General features: G+C 44.8%; 2 protein-coding genes across 16 annotated transcripts in view; one reads left to right on the top strand and one right to left on the bottom strand.

Annotated features, from left to right (window-relative positions):
* CHTF18 (chromosome transmission fidelity factor 18) overlaps positions 1-630 on the top strand; it is a gene marked incomplete at its 5' end in the record, with an annotated part of 35,334 nt that extends 34,704 nt beyond the window's left edge. The window contains one exon of the mRNA XM_083413968.1: positions 345-630. Coding sequence (XP_083270094.1) covers positions 345-481 — 137 coding nt within the window. The 3' untranslated portion in view covers positions 482-630. The remainder of the gene's footprint in view (positions 1-344) is intronic.
* GNG13 (G protein subunit gamma 13) lies at positions 626-13,449 on the bottom strand. Of its 15 annotated transcripts, none has more exons than XM_083414071.1 (4): positions 13,434-13,449; positions 9,756-9,953; positions 2,836-2,982; positions 626-1,801 (listed from the first exon to the last, which is right to left on the bottom strand). In XM_083414071.1, the coding sequence occupies exons 3-4, from the start codon at positions 2,931-2,933 to the stop codon at positions 1,696-1,698; spliced, it is 204 nt and encodes a 67-aa protein (XP_083270197.1). In that variant the 5' UTR covers positions 2,934-2,982; positions 9,756-9,953; positions 13,434-13,449; the 3' UTR covers positions 626-1,695. The 15 variants fall into 15 exon arrangements, with proteins under 15 accessions (XP_083270197.1, XP_083270195.1, XP_083270194.1 ...); XM_083414069.1 differs by lacking the exon at positions 13,434-13,449 and adding an exon at positions 12,439-12,722; XM_083414068.1 differs by lacking the exon at positions 13,434-13,449 and adding an exon at positions 11,748-12,041.
* Positions 13,450-16,617: the final 3,168 nt, after the last annotated feature.

Below are 16,617 nucleotides of genomic sequence, written 5' to 3'. Positions count from 1 at the left end.
CACAGAGGTCCATCTGGTGCCTTCATTATACAGCTTTGGGCAAATGCTGAGGTTGAACCTCTTTGTCCTGGCTTTGCCTCTGTAGTGTAGTGGTTAAGAGTGATGATCTAAGATCTGGGAGATCAGGGTTCAAATCCCCACTCAGTCTGTTGCATAATCAGTTTGCAGCACTAATGAAACATTTGTGGCCCGCCACATGTTATTGGACTACAACTCCCATTTTCCTTGACCAGTAGTCATGCTGGCTGGGACTGATGGAAGTTGGCAGTTAAGAACATCTGAAGGACCATAGGCTCCCATCCCTGAAAATTCCTTCATCCTTTCTTTTCCGCCTTTCCCAACAGCCAATCAGGAACCTGAGAAAAACCGAATAGAAAAACAAATTGGGAAGGCTGTTGGGCAGAGTGATGTTTGGTTCCGGTTCAACGAAGGTGTCTCCAATGCAGTTCGGAGGAATATTTACATTAAAGATTTGTTCTAGTGAATGAAACGTGGGCAGGCAGCACGTGAGTCATCTGGCATGTGGGTACCATGTAAGGATATTTTGAACATAAATGTTTATGTATGCTTTTGTATTGAATCCTGTTTTATATATAAAAAGAAAGGAATAAATTTGAGACATGCACAGTATCACTTTCTTTATTTTGCTTAGAAGCCCTTGTCACATTTGCTTAGCCTTTTTTTTTTTTAACTGCAAAACGGTATATCCTACAAGATACAAAAAAAAGTATTTAAAGTAATCAAAAATTCTTTTATAAAACTTGTGTTGCTCCTTTACAAGTCCCCCCTAAAAAGACAAAAAAAGAATTGCAGGCGTATAGGAAAGAGAAACTACGGGGTTCATAAAGCTGCAAATTTTGCTTAGTTTTTGTTGTGATTCCTGCATTGAAGGGGGTTGGATTAGATTATTCTTTTGGGTCCCTCCCAACTGTACCATTTTATTATCCTGTGCTGCATCCAGTGTCCCTATATCTTCCAGATGGTGGTACCAAAATTCAAAACAGTGGGGTCTCTTTCACATCCGTACTCTCTTCAGTGATGATTCCCAAATGGTGAACAGGGGTACCCACCAGTGTGCCACTAGGACAGAGTGTGACATGCTTTGAGAAAGGGTGATCCACTCTTAGATATGTCTATCTGTCAAGACTGGAAGACCTCGTTCAGCACCGATTCTGCTACCCAGCACTGCCAACATATGAACAGGAGGGAAGCAATTCTACATACACCTGGATTCTCTCATTCAGCCCAGACCATAGTTGGTGGGTAGAAGGGAACCCCCAGAAGCATCACCATTGCTCCAGAAAGTACATAGGTATTCCTGAGCCCCTATCTCCCTAGGCAAAGGGGGGAAAGTTGGATTTGGAAGGGGGTGCAATGGACTTGATTGTACAACATCTGCAGGGAGGGTGCCTGCCTGTTCTGTGAAATCTGTATGTCGTTGTTTTAAAGTGCACCTCCCATTTTAACCCAGGGGAAGGGAGAATGCTCTTCCCCAAATCATACAAATGAGGGAAACCTTTAATTAGCCACTATATGGACTCAACTGTGATAGCAAGGGGGGGGGGGTAAAAGTGAGTTTAGCCATAGTGAGGAACTAAAATAAAAACTTTATACATTAAGTTTTCATGCAATTTTGAGTATCTCCAAAGGAAGCCATTTTTATTCATCGTGGACGAAATTTTGGGAGGCAATGGGTTAGAGGATGGTGCATTTCCCCTTTTCCACCCACGGATTGTTCTTCATCAGCTCTGGGTTCAGAAATGGATCTTCTGGAATGCCATCTTCTATCCACTTAAGAAATCTAGGGTGGAAAGAGAATACATGAGGGTCTTTCCTCGTTGCAGTATTAGGCCAATGTCTGGCTGAGTCCAGAGTATCTTGGGCCTGGTCCCAAATCTCATGTCCTTCTTTCCCTTTTTTTAAACTTAACAAAAAAAATTCTGCTGAATTATAACTCCATACTCGCTGGGGAGTTGAAGTTCAGCATCGTCTGGAGGCCACAGGCTAAATATACCAGTTTTACAAGGTAGATGGGTTGACATCAGAGTGCTGGGCCAGTGAGACCCCAACCACATACCATCTTATTGTACCCAGAGGCACTCTCTACATAGATGAAAACTTGCGGGCTTGTGAACTGAAGCTTCTCGGGTACCTAGAAAGATCCCAGGCCTGCATATATTTCTGTTGCTGGGATGTGTATTTCTAGAGCCAAATATCTTAGGGAAAGCTCTTCATTCTTAAGATTCATGTTCCTGAGTAGCTTTTAAATACGTTTGCCAGCAGGAAACACACAGCGAGAGGATTTTGAGGATGGCAGAGTATCTCTGCCCTCAAAAGCCTCCACTTTCTCATAGGACAGCAGCCCCCAGGATTTCTCAAGAGAGAAGGATGCAATGCACAATGGTGTTGGCAGCTCAGTATTGTTCACACTGACTGGCAGCAGCTCTCCAGGGTTTCCGGCCAGAGCCCCAGCCCTACCCGGAGATGCCATTGGGGATTGAACCTGGGACCATCTACATTCAAAGCAGGCACCCAACATTAGGTTTTCCCCCCAGTCCATTTCAAGCCTATCTTTGTCACTACTGGGAATAGAAACCTGAGAGGGAGGTTTAAAATAAGCCTGATGTTCTTAGTATGCTGGATTCTACTTATGTGGAATGCTGGCAGGAGTAGGGACCGAGCAACGGGAGCTCACCCCATCACAGGGATTCGAACCACCAACCTTCTGATCAGCAAGTCCTAGGCTCTGTGGTTTAACCCACAGCGCCACCCGCGTCCCTGTATAAGGTGGTAGGAAGGAGAAACAGCAAGAAAGGAAGCTGTTTGTGGACTCACTCGGGGATCGTTTTTGAGGACATCTCCCTCTTGTAAGCCAGCTGGTACTTAAGGCTTTCGACTTCCTTCTTCCACTGAGGGGCTTCCCATTCATCCATGGGGACGTGGCTCGGTGGCTGTTTGGGTCAGAGAAGGAGAAGCGTCAACCTAGACAGAAAATTAAAAATGGTGAATAGATTTTAATTGGTTTATTTGTCCCTCTTCCAAGGAGTGCATGCTGGAGCCCCCCCCCCCCCCCCGGCAAGAAATTACCCTAACCTATTTAGCAGGACTGTTGTGAGTACAGTGGTGCCTCGCAAGACGAAATTAATTCGTTCTGCGAGTTTTTTCGTCTTGTGAATTTTTCGTCTTGCGAAGCACGGTTTCCCATAGGAAATGCATTGATGGTTTCCCACAGGAATGCATTGACGGTTTTAAGAAAAAGGCGCAAGACGTTTTCGTCTTGAGAAGCAAGCCTATAGGGAAATTCGTCTTGCGAAGCAACTCAAAAAACAAAAAACTCTTTCGTCTTGTGAGTTTTTCATCTTGCGAGGCATTCGTCTTGCGAGGTACCACTGTATAAGAAGTAGTGACTGAGCTAAGGTTGGTCGGCAAGCTTCATGGCAGAGATTTTGAACCATGCTTTCCTTTCCAACTAACACTAAACATTGCATGGCTCCTGAGCATACTGAACCCTCCCAGGACACTTTGGTGTTTTGAGTCTCCTCTTCCCTCACTCCCAAGCTTAATTTTGTTTATAGATATTGCAAACCTCAGAGCTTGTATTTGAGAGAGAGGAAAAAAATATACGGGTTACATAAAAACAAACATACCAACAGCATTCAATAATATGCCCTAAAAATGAGATAAATCCTGAACCCACAACAATACTTCCAGTGCACACACGTTTCCCAGCATCCTGCTGGCTCTTGGCACCTGAGTTTGCTACAAAGGGACTAATGTCGGTTAAAGAAAGATTGAACTAAAAATAAGAATTGGTCCAAGTTGTCTCTAGGGCGGGCTGCCTGCTGATCAAGTAAAATAGCCTGACTTTGCATCAAGCAAAACTTTTCAAAGGACAGAGCTCTAGAGAGGGAACAGGAGGTGTTAAGACCCACAACAGATGCATCAGGGAAATTGGGACTAATGGCCATGTTGGATCTTGCCTTTGCATATACTTTGTTTCTCCAAGCACTGATGGGGAAGGACTGGATGTGGGTCAGTTTGCAAAACCATCCTGAAACATCTGCTGCTTCCAACACAACCGCAGGTTGAAAGGTTGGCCCTAGGGAGGAACCTTCTCCCCTCTGAGATGGAATTTCTTCCCAGTCAGCCTTCTGAGCTCAGTGCCCCTGAATCCATCACAAAAATACCCATTTCACAAAAGGAAAAACTGGTGATGCTCAGATCCTCCACCATCACACCCACAAAAGCAGGAAAAAAATCTACCCTTCCACAAAAACACAGACAAAAAGAGGAAGCAACTCCACAAAGCAAAAATTAAAATCTCCAAAAATAAATTTAAAAATAAAATCGGGAAGGGCAAGAGATATTGCAGTAGTAGTACAGAACATCCGAAGGGCATCAAGTTGGTACAGGCTGCCTTAAGTCCTGCATTGCAGGGGGTTGGACTAGATGACTCTTGGGGGGCCCCCCTCCAACTCTGCAATTCTATTATTCTACATCATCTTTCATGACTGTATATATAGTAACCACAGGAGGAGTCGGTGCCTGTTGCTGTGGGCAAGCTGACAAGTGGAAATACGACAGATGTAGCTGGTGCCTTTCCTACCTCTGGTGACAAACTTTGGTGTAATGATCAATCTCCCTTTGAGCCTCCGGTTGCCCTGGTTCTGCATCTCCACAAGCCTTTGGCACTATAACCTCAACAGGTCAAGCTCTTCCCCCATCACCACATTATTCCCCATGATCTCACCTATTACATTTCTGCTAATCACACAAAGTCTCACTGTGCTAAGTGGGGTTATTTCAGGTCAGAGGTGGCCATCCTATGCCTGGTGGATTTGGGGGAGGGGCTCTTTGAGAAGGTGGGCAAATGCCCAGCAAAAAAGAGTTCCTATGCCTTTAAACCGGGAGTGGGGATCAAATACATCTCTCTTCTCGATCCAGACAAGCCAGAGATACTGTCGGAGGAGTTCAAGGGCATGTTCCAGCCAGGCAAAAACACTCAAGGAGGATGTGAAGAAAGGAGAGTGAGGGGTGTGGCCTGGAGAGAGTCCAAAGAGCCGGATAGAGAAATCTGAAGGGCCAAATTTGACTCCTGGGCCTGAAGTTCCCCACTCCTGCTTTAAATTGCGCGGAGAGGAGATTTACCAGGGCCCTCAACTCAAAAAACGAACTCCTGGGGAAAGCTAGCATGAGCCTTCTGTCCCAGATAAAAGGCAGGACTATGTGTATTTTAAAACAGCATAATCTGCCTCCCAAGAGTGAGTGCTGTGTCCTGCATACATTTAGTAAACCAGACATTGTTTGCATAGCGTTAAATGGCAAAAGTTGGTTTAGTTATGGGGCAAGGAAGTGCCTTGGTCCCTGAAAGCCTCTCTCTATACCCTCTACTGGGATCCTCGTTCAGTAATGGCTCTCACAGTCTCTCACTGGCTATGGACACAAGCAAATGGAATTTGATAAACTAGTTTTCATCAGGTCTAAGAAAATGGATCTATTAAAAATAAAAGTCAAAGCAAAGTTTCTCTGGAAGCCAAAATGTATTCTTTTGCTGCACTTGCAGGGGCTGGCAGTCACTATTAGACAAGGAGTCTATGTCACCTTTGCAAATAATCCTGTGGGGTGAGTGTGAGAGTCCCTGGTGATGACTCTGAAATCCAGAGCTGGGAAGCCCTTTGAGGTTGGAGCTATCTATCTGGGGATGACCCCAGCATACCCAGTATTTCAAAGTTGGCTGTGGGGCCAGGCTTATGGGAAAGTGATGCTTCCCCCCCCCTTCCTATGATTTGCATAGTTTTATCTCGTGGCATTAGCATTTAACTAACAAATCCTTCTAAATGCTGTCTCCTGCAGGAGGGTCTGAGGAAGGGGAGGGGAAGAGAGCAAGCAGCTGTTGCTGGCTTGATGGAAATGAGAGATTAAATCCCTAAGCAAATCGCTGTTTGGCAGTACTGTGGTTGATGGTGAACAAAGTGGGGGGGGAGGAGAGGTAGGGGTTAAGCTCCACAAAACCAACATATTGCCAGATTGTTTCCAAGGGGCACAGTTTAACACAGCCACACACTGCAAGTTGTTGGCCAAACAGTTCTGCCTGAGCAGCTTTTGTTGGTTGGTTTATCAATGGGAATTTGATTCATTGGTTTACTACTTCCTTAATCAATGGGAGGCTGTACATTAAGGAATCCCACTCAGAGCAGACCCACTGAAATGAATGTTAGTCATGTTGATTAACTTCAATGGGTCTACCCTGAGAAGGATCGGCACCGGATGCCACCCATATTTCATTATTATTTTTAAGTTGGTTTTGGCTCTGTGATTAGGGGATGAAAAATAAATCCTTTGGGGTGCCATTTCCTGCTAAGAATGGGTTATCACCAGTGTTGATTTTACTCAGAGTAGACCCATTCAAATAATGGGCATGGTGAGCCTAGGTTTATGTACTTTAATGGGTCGACTCTGAGTTGGGTATAACACACCAGAGCTATCTTCCAAAGGGCATCTGTGTTCATATTACTGTCGTCCACATTTATATTACTGAATCAAGTAACAGTTGGTTAGAGTGTGGTGGTGATAATGCACAGGTCACAGGTTTGATCCCCGTATGGGACAGCAGCTTATTCCTGCATTGCAGGGGGTGGACTAGATGATCATGAGGGTCCCTTCCAACTCTACAATTCTATACCTGTCTTTTAACTGAGGGGCCAACTATTGAATCCATTGATAGCACTGAGGTCTTATCCAGCTTGATACCTTCCAGATATTCTGGATCACAAAACCCATCTGTTCCAGCCAGCACATGGGACTCATTGCTGTAGTCCAAAACATCTGAAGGGAACCACCAGAAATGCATTTCTTTCTCACTAATGTATTGGCCAGGAAGCCTTCAAAGAGGAAGGGGCAAATGACACCGACGTATGTTTGATGTCTAAAACCACGCAGAGTCATAATTAAATCTGAAAGGCCACATATTACATTCAAGCACAGCTGCTGTTTTCCCAACCTGAGTTTCCACTGGCACAGGGTGGGGTTGGGAACAGGCAAGGAGAGGAGAGGAGACAGCCTATGCCAGCAATACTGCAGCTAAGGTCTCCTTGCTATCTGTTTCTGCAAATATGTCTTTCATATTTGACCCATGACAGGGTCTTTTCAACAGCAATTATCCTGTTATGAAGAACTGCCCTCCCTAATGAGGTGTGACCGTCTCCATCGTTATCAACTTTCAGGAAGAATTTGAAAACAATCCTGATTCCCTAGCTCAGCTAAAGTGTACATAATAATGCATACAGCATGCAAAGGATATACATTAGGGGGAAATGCTTTTCTAAATGTGCATATTTCGGCCAAATTGCATACAAACATGCATATTGAGAGAAATTTGCACTAAAATGCCAAACATTTTAAACACGCTTTAAAAAAAAATTCTCAAACCAAACTTAAGACTAGACAAATGAGAAACTATCTTATGAAATAAACAGATCATAAATTTTATAAGAACCTGATTCTGGACAAGTATGGACTGTCTCAGTGGCTAGATATTTGAAGGGGTGAACAGAGAACAAACACCTACCTTAGCAGTCCAGCTCCTGCCCTGTAGAAACTCAGCCCTCTCACACCAGGGCTTGAAAAGGCTGCCACTTTGCATGCATCACACACGTTGCCATTTAACTAAGCAATCTCCGGGTCTGATTTGATTGCAATTTGAATAGTATGAAAAGCTATCGGGTCAAGAGAGATGCTGCGTCACATCTGCTAAGAAGGACATCAGGTTGTACCCAAAGTTATTTCTAAGCAGTGTAGCCCCACTGAAATTACTGGCCATGACTAGCAAGTTCAGTAATTTCAATGGGTCTATGCTGTGCCTAACCTAGGTGGATATAAGCCCAACCATCTAAGGCAGTCTTTCCCAACCTGGTGCCCTCCAAATGATTTTGGACTACAACTCCTCATTAGGCACAGCCAAGCCCATTTCTTCTGGAAAGGGTGGTAAGCTCAGTGGTGGAACGGGTGCTTTGCATGCAGAAGGTCGCAGGTCCATGAGGACTGCAATTTTAGCTCAGTGGTGGAGCACTTGGTTTGCATGCAGAGGGTTCCCGATTTAATCCCTGGCATCTCTAGGAAAGGCTGAGGAAAGGCTCCAGGCTAAGACCCTGGAGGGCCTCTGCCAGTCAGTGTTCACAAAACTGGGCAAGATGGTGTAACTCAGTATTCGGTGACTTCCTATTTAAATTGTCCCTTTATTCAGAACCATGAGGACTGGGATCTTAGTTCAGTAGTACAGCACCAGCTCTGCACATGCAGAGGTTCCCAGTTGCAATCAAATGCTTTATGCCCAAAACAGGACTCCGGACTCCACCCAAGTGTTGAGCTAACCCAAGATTAGCAGATCCATGCCCAGCACAACATCCTCCATAACAAACACACCAGAGCATCGGGGACCTTGAGTGTATCAGTCGGCCGTGCCAACGAGCTAGTCCATTGCGTTTCATCTCCCTCTGGGAGAAGGCACAGTTGAAAAACAAACAAGCTTTAAGAGCTCAAATGAATCCACACAGGACAGCAAATTTCAGACGTCCTCCCCAGATGCTATTCTCTGGGGCTGCAGTAGATCCTGGGGCACATCCCGGGATCCAGTCTCTGGTTGTGAGGCATGGCGGAAGAGTCTAGATCTTGCTCTAGAACAGCAGTGCATCTAGGGAGTTTTCTAACCTGGACTTACTGGTTTTACTGGGCCTCCCTGTAAGACAGTCATGTGCACACACTTCACATTTCATCATTCACCCATAATACCATGCTTTACAACTGCTTCTACATTCCTGATATGCACACACACACAAAAAGGAAAACGAGCATTTGCCAACTCTGAAAAATATGTACAATTTTTCATTTTAAAATCATAATACCTTCATGTCTACAAGGATAGAAATGGGGATTGCTTCTGCTGCTAAAAACCAAATGGCATAGGAATGAGCACCATTTCATTGTTGGAAAAGATGATACATCTTTTAAAGTAAAAATAATTGTCAGCAATGCTTAAGAGACGCCAAGCAGAAATAAGTTCCTTTTGCAATAGTAACATCCCTCTGTTAACCAGGCCAGCAATACACATACATTTCTCTCGCAGGAAGCAACCTACAGGTGAGATTTAAAGGGTTATCTACTGCTGCATCCTTTAGCTCAATGGTAGAGCATCAGATGGTCCCAGGTTCAATCCTCAGCATCTCCAGGGAGGGCTGTGAAAAGACTCCTGTCTAAATTCGTGGAGAGCTGCTGCCAGTTAGTGTAAAAAACACTAGATGAACCAACCATCTGACTTGGTATAAGGCAGCTTTCCACGTTCCAACTACCAGGTGTCTCTGGAAGCATGAAGGTGGCAGCTACCTGCTTTTGCTTGCCCCCTCCTCCAGCATCTTGATACTCAACAGGTATACTATTCCTAGACATGGAAGTTTCCTTTTATTATCATTCATTTCCAGTCAATGGGCCACATCCAATGTTATCCCTACTCAGAGTAGATCCACTGAAATTAATACACAACTAGATTAGATTCATTGATTTCAATGTAACGACTCTGAGTAAAATGTGGTTGGATTCAGCGAAACAATGATAAAAAGTCATAAATTTGTAAGAGTAGAGATGGGGAAAGGCCTTGGTCTGGAGGTCAAAACCAATCCCATTTTTTTTGTAACTAGAAATATTCACCCCATCTATTTGGCATGATGTTTTATTAATAAAAGAAGTCAAAACCAGCAACCTACCTTGGAAGCAGCAGTATGGGCTTAAAAGACCAAAGGGGAAAAGTTGTGTTTGTTCTTTTTCTTTTTGAAAGGAAGATTTTCCCCACTGAAGAAGATTGTGTCCACCTAAAAAAAGGCTCAAAACAGCTTCCCAGGACTTTCAGCCGTACGTTCGCCTCTCCAAGCAGAACCCTCCGTTGCTGTTAACAATCTGAAATCCTGAATGTAATCTATTAAAGTCTGCCCAGCTGCCTCCCAAAAGGGAAAGAACAGGGATAATGAGAAATCCCCCCCCCGCCTCCTCCCTCCCGCGGGTGCTCTGTTTAGCAGCTTGGAGCCCAGATAAGCTGAGAAAGAGAAAGTGCACCCTTTGTCTTCCACGGGTAGCGATTGCTCCAAATGCCCTCTTACAACAGGTTCTGCTGAAACAAAGCCATGGGGATAAGGTGCTGAGGTGGCTGTCTCATTAGAGGGATCGAGATGGAGGCAAAGGATGCTTGGGCTGCCATAGATACCTCTTCCCCTCTCTTAAGAACAGCACCTTAATTGCATCCCTGGGGCCTGGAGGGATGGGTGAGGAACACCTACACTGTGTGCAAAAGCAAAACAAGTGTGTTATAGATCACTATTTCTGGTGCACCTGCTTAGGCCTGGCAAAGAAATAAATAAAACCAATCACCATCATGGCAGGGAAGTTACCAAAGGCTCTGTAGGCCGATGGATTAATTTATTTTTATTATTAATTATTATTATTATTATTATTACTACTACTACTACTACTACTACTACTACTACTACTGGATTCCCCATCCTTCACTAGAACTTTCCAGGGTGGGTTACAGCAATTTAAAATCCAGAATTAAAAAGTTAAAACAGATCACAGTCACAGGAATAGGACAGGCTCTGAAAACACACATCTCAGCCAGGATCATGCAAAGCTAGTAATAGGCCCAGCCAGGATAGGAAATGTAAGCCCAATTTCAATAATCTTTACCAAAAGATCCCCCCCTTTGCCTCTATCAGGAGGACCTGGAGTAGACCCCTCTCAAAATCATAGTCCCATGTCTATCTGGCCACTCCACTCTGTTCTGGCCTGATCTGAGGTGTAAGAGGTGCATTTTCAGCATTCACCAAAAGTTATTCAATGAAGTGCCAAACACAGCTCTATTGGGAATTCTGCAACCTGGGGCAGCCACAGAGAAGGCCCTCTCCCAGACTACTTATGAGGGCAGAGGAACTGTCAAGAGGGTCCTCTTTGCTGATCTTAACCTCTGGGAGCATCACCCCCCTCCTATAGGATTTATACAATGCGTTTGACATGGCCAGCACCAAATTTAGCGTGGTGTGGGTGGTTCCCTCACACAGGGCATCGGACCGAGGGGGTACAAAATTGAGAAGATCCGTTTGGGAGCACCAAATTTTGGCCTCACACAGGGTGCCTTATTATGAAGGATTACCAATGGGACCACCCTTGAAGACGGTCTTGAGGCTGCAGCTAATGCAGAATGTGGCTGCTCGGTTGGTGAAGGGCTCGGCCCAATGGGATCATGGGCCACTGGTTCTCCTGAGAGTGCCTCACTAACTGGGTAGCAAGCTACCAGGCCCTTTTCAAAGTGTTAGTACTGGTGTACAAAAGTCCTAAACAGCTGGGGACCAAAATACCTGAAAGACTGCCTCCAGTATTATCAAGCCTGTCAGACCATGAAAAGACCTCCTTGGTGGTGGCTCCCCATTTCCAGAACGTCCTCCCAGCTGAGTGTGCCTCTCTCCCTCATTACTAACATTTAGCAGGAATTTAAAAATATTCCTGTTTACTGAGGCATTTGATGGCTAAAAGTTACTGTTCCCTGTGACCTTGAAATTACTAACAGTTTTAAAATATTTCTATGCATTCTTAACATTTTTAAATATTTCATTTGTAATTGTATTGTTTTACTGCTTTGTTGTTTGCCATCCATAGCTCCCTCTGGAAAGGCAAAAGTTAATAAATAAGATAGCTCTGGGCCTCTTTACCTGACCAAGCCTCCCATTTGCCCAGCGTCCCATTCAAGAGCATTTTCTGCCAAGACTGAAATTCATGTCCTTAAATTTGGATAATGGATCCTGCTTGTCAGGACGGAGGAAAGTGGTGCATGTAGAATCTCGCTTGCTGTACAAAGGCAAAATGTTCATTTGTTGCTATGCCACTTTTGCCTCTGGCCCCACCACCATGTGGCCCTTGGGAGGCTGCCTAGGAGGTAATGTGGCCCTTGGGCTGAAAAAGATTCCCCAGCTTGTTCTAAGGGAGAAGGCATGCTCACCCGTGGAGACACATCCTTTGAGGATCTCAGGAGTATAAGAACAATAAATAAAACAAAAAAATTAAAAAAGCAAGATGGCAAAGGCTTTTTGCTGGTACTTTTGCTGGTAGGTCATGACCCGAACATCACTCACCCCTCCACCAGAACAAAACCTTCTTTCCAGAGCCTTCCACCCTGCAGGTCAAAACTCATTCCCCACCCCCAGGGACACCACGTGGCTATTATGGTAAAGAGGTCAGTGATAGCGGATCCCCAAAGACCAGATTATCAAGCTGTTTTGACATCAGCGTAATCTCCGAGCGCTGCCTTTTCAAAACAATTATCAGAAGGGATTGGGGAGTGGGGCTTTGGTGGCAGCAAAGCGACGTTGGGATGTGGGTTATTGGATTTTGGGATATTCTTACTATAGTGGGACAGCAAAACACACACAAACTCCCCACGTAGCTGTCCAGAGAAAGACGTCATTCTGGAGAAAGACGTCATTCTTGTTGGGCCGGCTGCCACAGGGCTCCCTGTCTTCATCCTCTTAAATGGGAATGACAATCAACAAAATGGCCTCTGGGCTGCTCACTCGCGGAGGGTTTGTTGAGTGCGATTTTCTGCACACTGAAAAACAACCTGGTATCTATCTAACGGGCAGCAGGCAGAGGTGGCAGCTTGAGATGATAAAATGTGGGCACCGTTAAAGCGTGGTAAATGTTTGTCAAGTATTTTTTTTTTTACCAAGTGGAACTTCCTACCACAGGTACCCAAAGGCTTTGGATATTTCCGTATAAGACTTTTGAGGCCTGAGGGAATTCTAGGGCACATTCCAGCCACAGGAAAGTGCTTGAGGCACCCCATGAGAAGTGTGGCTTGGAGAAAGCCCTGAGGGCCAGATACAGATGTTTGGAGGGCCGCCGTCTACTCCAGGGCCCGAAGCACATGTTTTGCCATGCAAATGGCCCGGGTTCAATCCCCAAGAAGGGCATTTATCTGAAAGCCCAGGAAGTTGCTGCGAGTCAGTGTCAAAAACAATGAGCTAGATGAATCAATTGTTTATCTAAATGGGAGGGTGTTTACCATTTCCATGAATATGCTCATAGCGCTAGCTAACAAGAAAATAAGAGTCTGCAGGATCAGGCCAGTGGCACATCTAGTCCAGCATCCTATTCTCACAGTGGCCAACCAGATGCCCCAGTTGAAAGCAGGACCTGGGCACAAGAGCAACTCTCCCTGCTTGTGGTTTCTAGCAACTGGCATTCAGAAGCATTGCGGCTTCTGACCATGAAGGCAGAGCATAGCCTTCATGGCTAATATATCAGAATATAACTCATACATACATACACACACACTTGAAAATAAGAGTAAAATTCAAAACAGACCAAAAATCCACAGAATCATCCTTTTGTTAATTTACCTTAGAAGATGGAGCATCTCTATTAACAAAGAACCATCCCCCGAAAGGCTTTCCTATACCCCAGCTTTTGGGTTATGCATGACAGATTAAGGAATGATGAACTGCATTTGTGTGTTAATACACATTGTGTGTGTGTAATACAATGACTGCCAGCCATCTGTTAATCTGCCAGCCAGTTGCAAAGTTGGCTCTTAATTGCTTGGCAACATAGTTCATAAATATAATTTGTTTTGGTATGTTTATTTGGAAAAGAAGATGAATGGGAGAAGGATCCCTTCAAAATTAAAGCATGTACAGTGGTACCTCGGGTTAAGAACTTAATTCGTTCCAGAGGTTCGTTCTTAATCTTAAACGGTTCTTAACCTGAAGCACCACTTTAGCTAATGGGGTCTCCCGCTGCCGCCGCGCCCCCGCTGCACGATTTTTGTTCTTATTCTGAAGCAAAGTTCTTAACCCCAGGTACTATTTCTGGGTTAGTGGAGTCTGTAACCTGAAGTGTCTGTAACCTGAAGCTTATGTAACCTGAGGTTACACTGTATTTCTTCCTATATACAAAGAGGATTTGTAGCATCATAACCCTGGATTTGAATGAAGTCAGTGCCTGATCTCAGTCCTGGATTTGTATGTTTAGGGTGGGGTAGACAAGTTGCACAATACCCGTGGGTCATAGCATGGGAGTGAGAAGGAATTGGCACAGAGGGGAAAGAGGTAGTTTAAAATAACAGCAGAGGTTTGCGGAAAGCAGGATAGCTGAGTCGGTTACAGAGTGGTGCTGATAACACAAAGGTTGCAAGTTTGATCCCTGTAAGGGAGTACTGTAGATGATCCTCAGGGTACCTTCCAACTCTGAGTCTATGATTCAGGGATGGGGAAAAACTGAAAGGAGAAAAGTGGCAATTTTAAACAAGCAGAGGTTTGACTAGAGTGAGAAGGCAGTGACACTGTGGGGGAAGCAGCAGTGTAAAACAAGGTTTGAGTACAGCAAGGGAGTTGGGAAAGGCTTGGTTAGCTTGCATTGTAGCCTTCTCTGTTATTAACTTGGAAGTAACTGCAAGGGTGGCTAAGTTTTTGTCAATAGTATCTCTATGAGTGGCACTATTTGGTCGGAAGAAATCCCAAGGAAAATTCTCATTATTCTATATTTTACATGGCTGTTTGTTTATATTTTAAAGTTTTATACGCAGATGTTTTATGATGGCCTATATTTGCAATGCTTAATAAAGGTTTGGTGAAGAAGTTATTTCATCTTATTACAACTCATTAAAAAGGAATGTATCTCCAACCCCTGCTTTACTCAAACCTCTGCCGTTATTTAAAACTACAATTTTCATCTCAGTGTCTCTCCACTCCCATTTAACTCAGACTTTTGACATTGTCTGACTATAGCAAGAAGGGAGAAACATTGAAGAAGCAGGGAATGGCTATTTTAAACTTCTCCCTCTTCCATTCCTCAGGTGCATCATGTTGCAGAGATAAAGGATGTGGAGCCCTCAGATGTTCCGCAGTACCTTCCCCCATTCGAGAGGTTGCATGGGGTGGAAAGGAGGAGCTCCAGGGGTGTTGGCAGGCAGAGTGATCAGAGGCTCGGCACTTAGTAAAATAATAACCAAGAAGGGGGTTCTGAGCATGTGTCAAGTGTCTGTCTGACCAATTCCCACTCATCAAGAATTAGTGGAAGATGGGCTTTCTAATCAGGCACAATTTGCAACAATAAAAACGTGACCTCTCATTTAGGGGCTTGGCTACACAACCTCCTTGACAGCTGCTTCATGTGGGACCAATTTGTTGATTCAGATCCTACTGAAAAAACAGCTGAAAGCAACAGAGCTGCCTTCATAAACTCATAAAGTGGGAAGAGATTAATCGTATCAAATTGCTGTCCCCATCCATTGTGGCTTAACCTTCCATCACTTTCTTTAACAACATAGCAGCCGTAATCCTAAAAGCCCTTTTCAAACACAGACTCCTGCTGGTTCTTACAAGCCAAAAGGCAACTTTAATAGTCTCTTTCTCTCCCAAGACATTCAGAAAGCAATTCTCTGTTTAAAGACACACCAAGGAGAGCTAAGGACAAGGGAGAATGAATGAGCCAGGAAAGATTTCATGGTAGCAAAGGGTGAAATGTCCGCAGAAGACTTTAAAAGTGAAAACCAGCATTCTGAATTGGGCCTGGAAACAAATTGGCAGCCAGCGCAGTTGGATTAGACACTTTCTTGTCGCCAGTTAACAATCTAGTTGCCACGCTTCACACATGCTGCTGGTTCTGAAACGTCTTCAAAGGCAGCCCCACGTACAAAACACTGCAGCAGCCTAACCTGAAGGTTTGGACTTCGTACAGGCCTTTGGCTCCTTCCCAGGACGAAACCACCACCTCAAGCAGAAAATAAAGAGCATTTGCCAACTGATGTTGCATAGAGACCACTTCACCTGCGATATTGTTAGCCACAGTTGGAGAGGATTCTGTAAACTTCTGAAGGCAAAATGAGAAGGAGGCAAAATGCATTTGTTTCGTCCAGTCTGTTCTTGAAGAGTCATAGTGGTGTATGGAAGAGATGAATGAAGAGAGCAGGTTAGCACCATACCACAATTGCTCCAGGAACAAAGATGGAGCAATGAATGCAAATTTTACCTTTGAACAGTAGATTAGTTTCTATACTCATGACCCATCCTCCACCCAGGCAAGCAATAGGCATCACTGGAGCTTAAGGACACATTGCAGCCAGGCAAAAACACTCAGGGAGAGCATAAGGAAAGGCTTGTGAGGGGGTGTTCCAAGAACCAGAGAGGCCTTGGGGGGCACATTTGGCTCACCAGAGGAGCCCACCGGGGGTAAAGGTAAAGGGACCCCTGACCGCTAGGTCCAGTCACAGATGACTCTGGGATTGTGGCACTCATCTTGCTTTATTGGCTAAGGGAGCCAGCGTACAGCTTCCGGGTCATGTGGCCAGCATGACTAAGCCGCTTCTGGCAAACCAGAGCAGTGCACAGAAACACCATTTACCTTCCTGCCGGAGTGGTACCTATTTATCTACTTGCACTTTGACATGCTTTCGAACTATTAGGTTGGCAGAAAGCTGGGACCGAGCAACGGGAGCTCACCCCGTCGCAGGAACCGCCGACCTTCTGATTGGCAAGCCCTAGGCTCTGTGGTTTAACCCACAGTGCCACCTGCATCCCACCGTGA

The sequence above is a fragment of the Podarcis tiliguerta genome, assembly GCF_965153285.1.
Source record: "Podarcis tiliguerta genome assembly, chromosome: 14".
Classification (NCBI taxonomy): Eukaryota; Metazoa; Chordata; class Lepidosauria; order Squamata; family Lacertidae; genus Podarcis; species Podarcis tiliguerta.
This window is presented reverse-complemented; position numbering and strand designations above follow the sequence as displayed.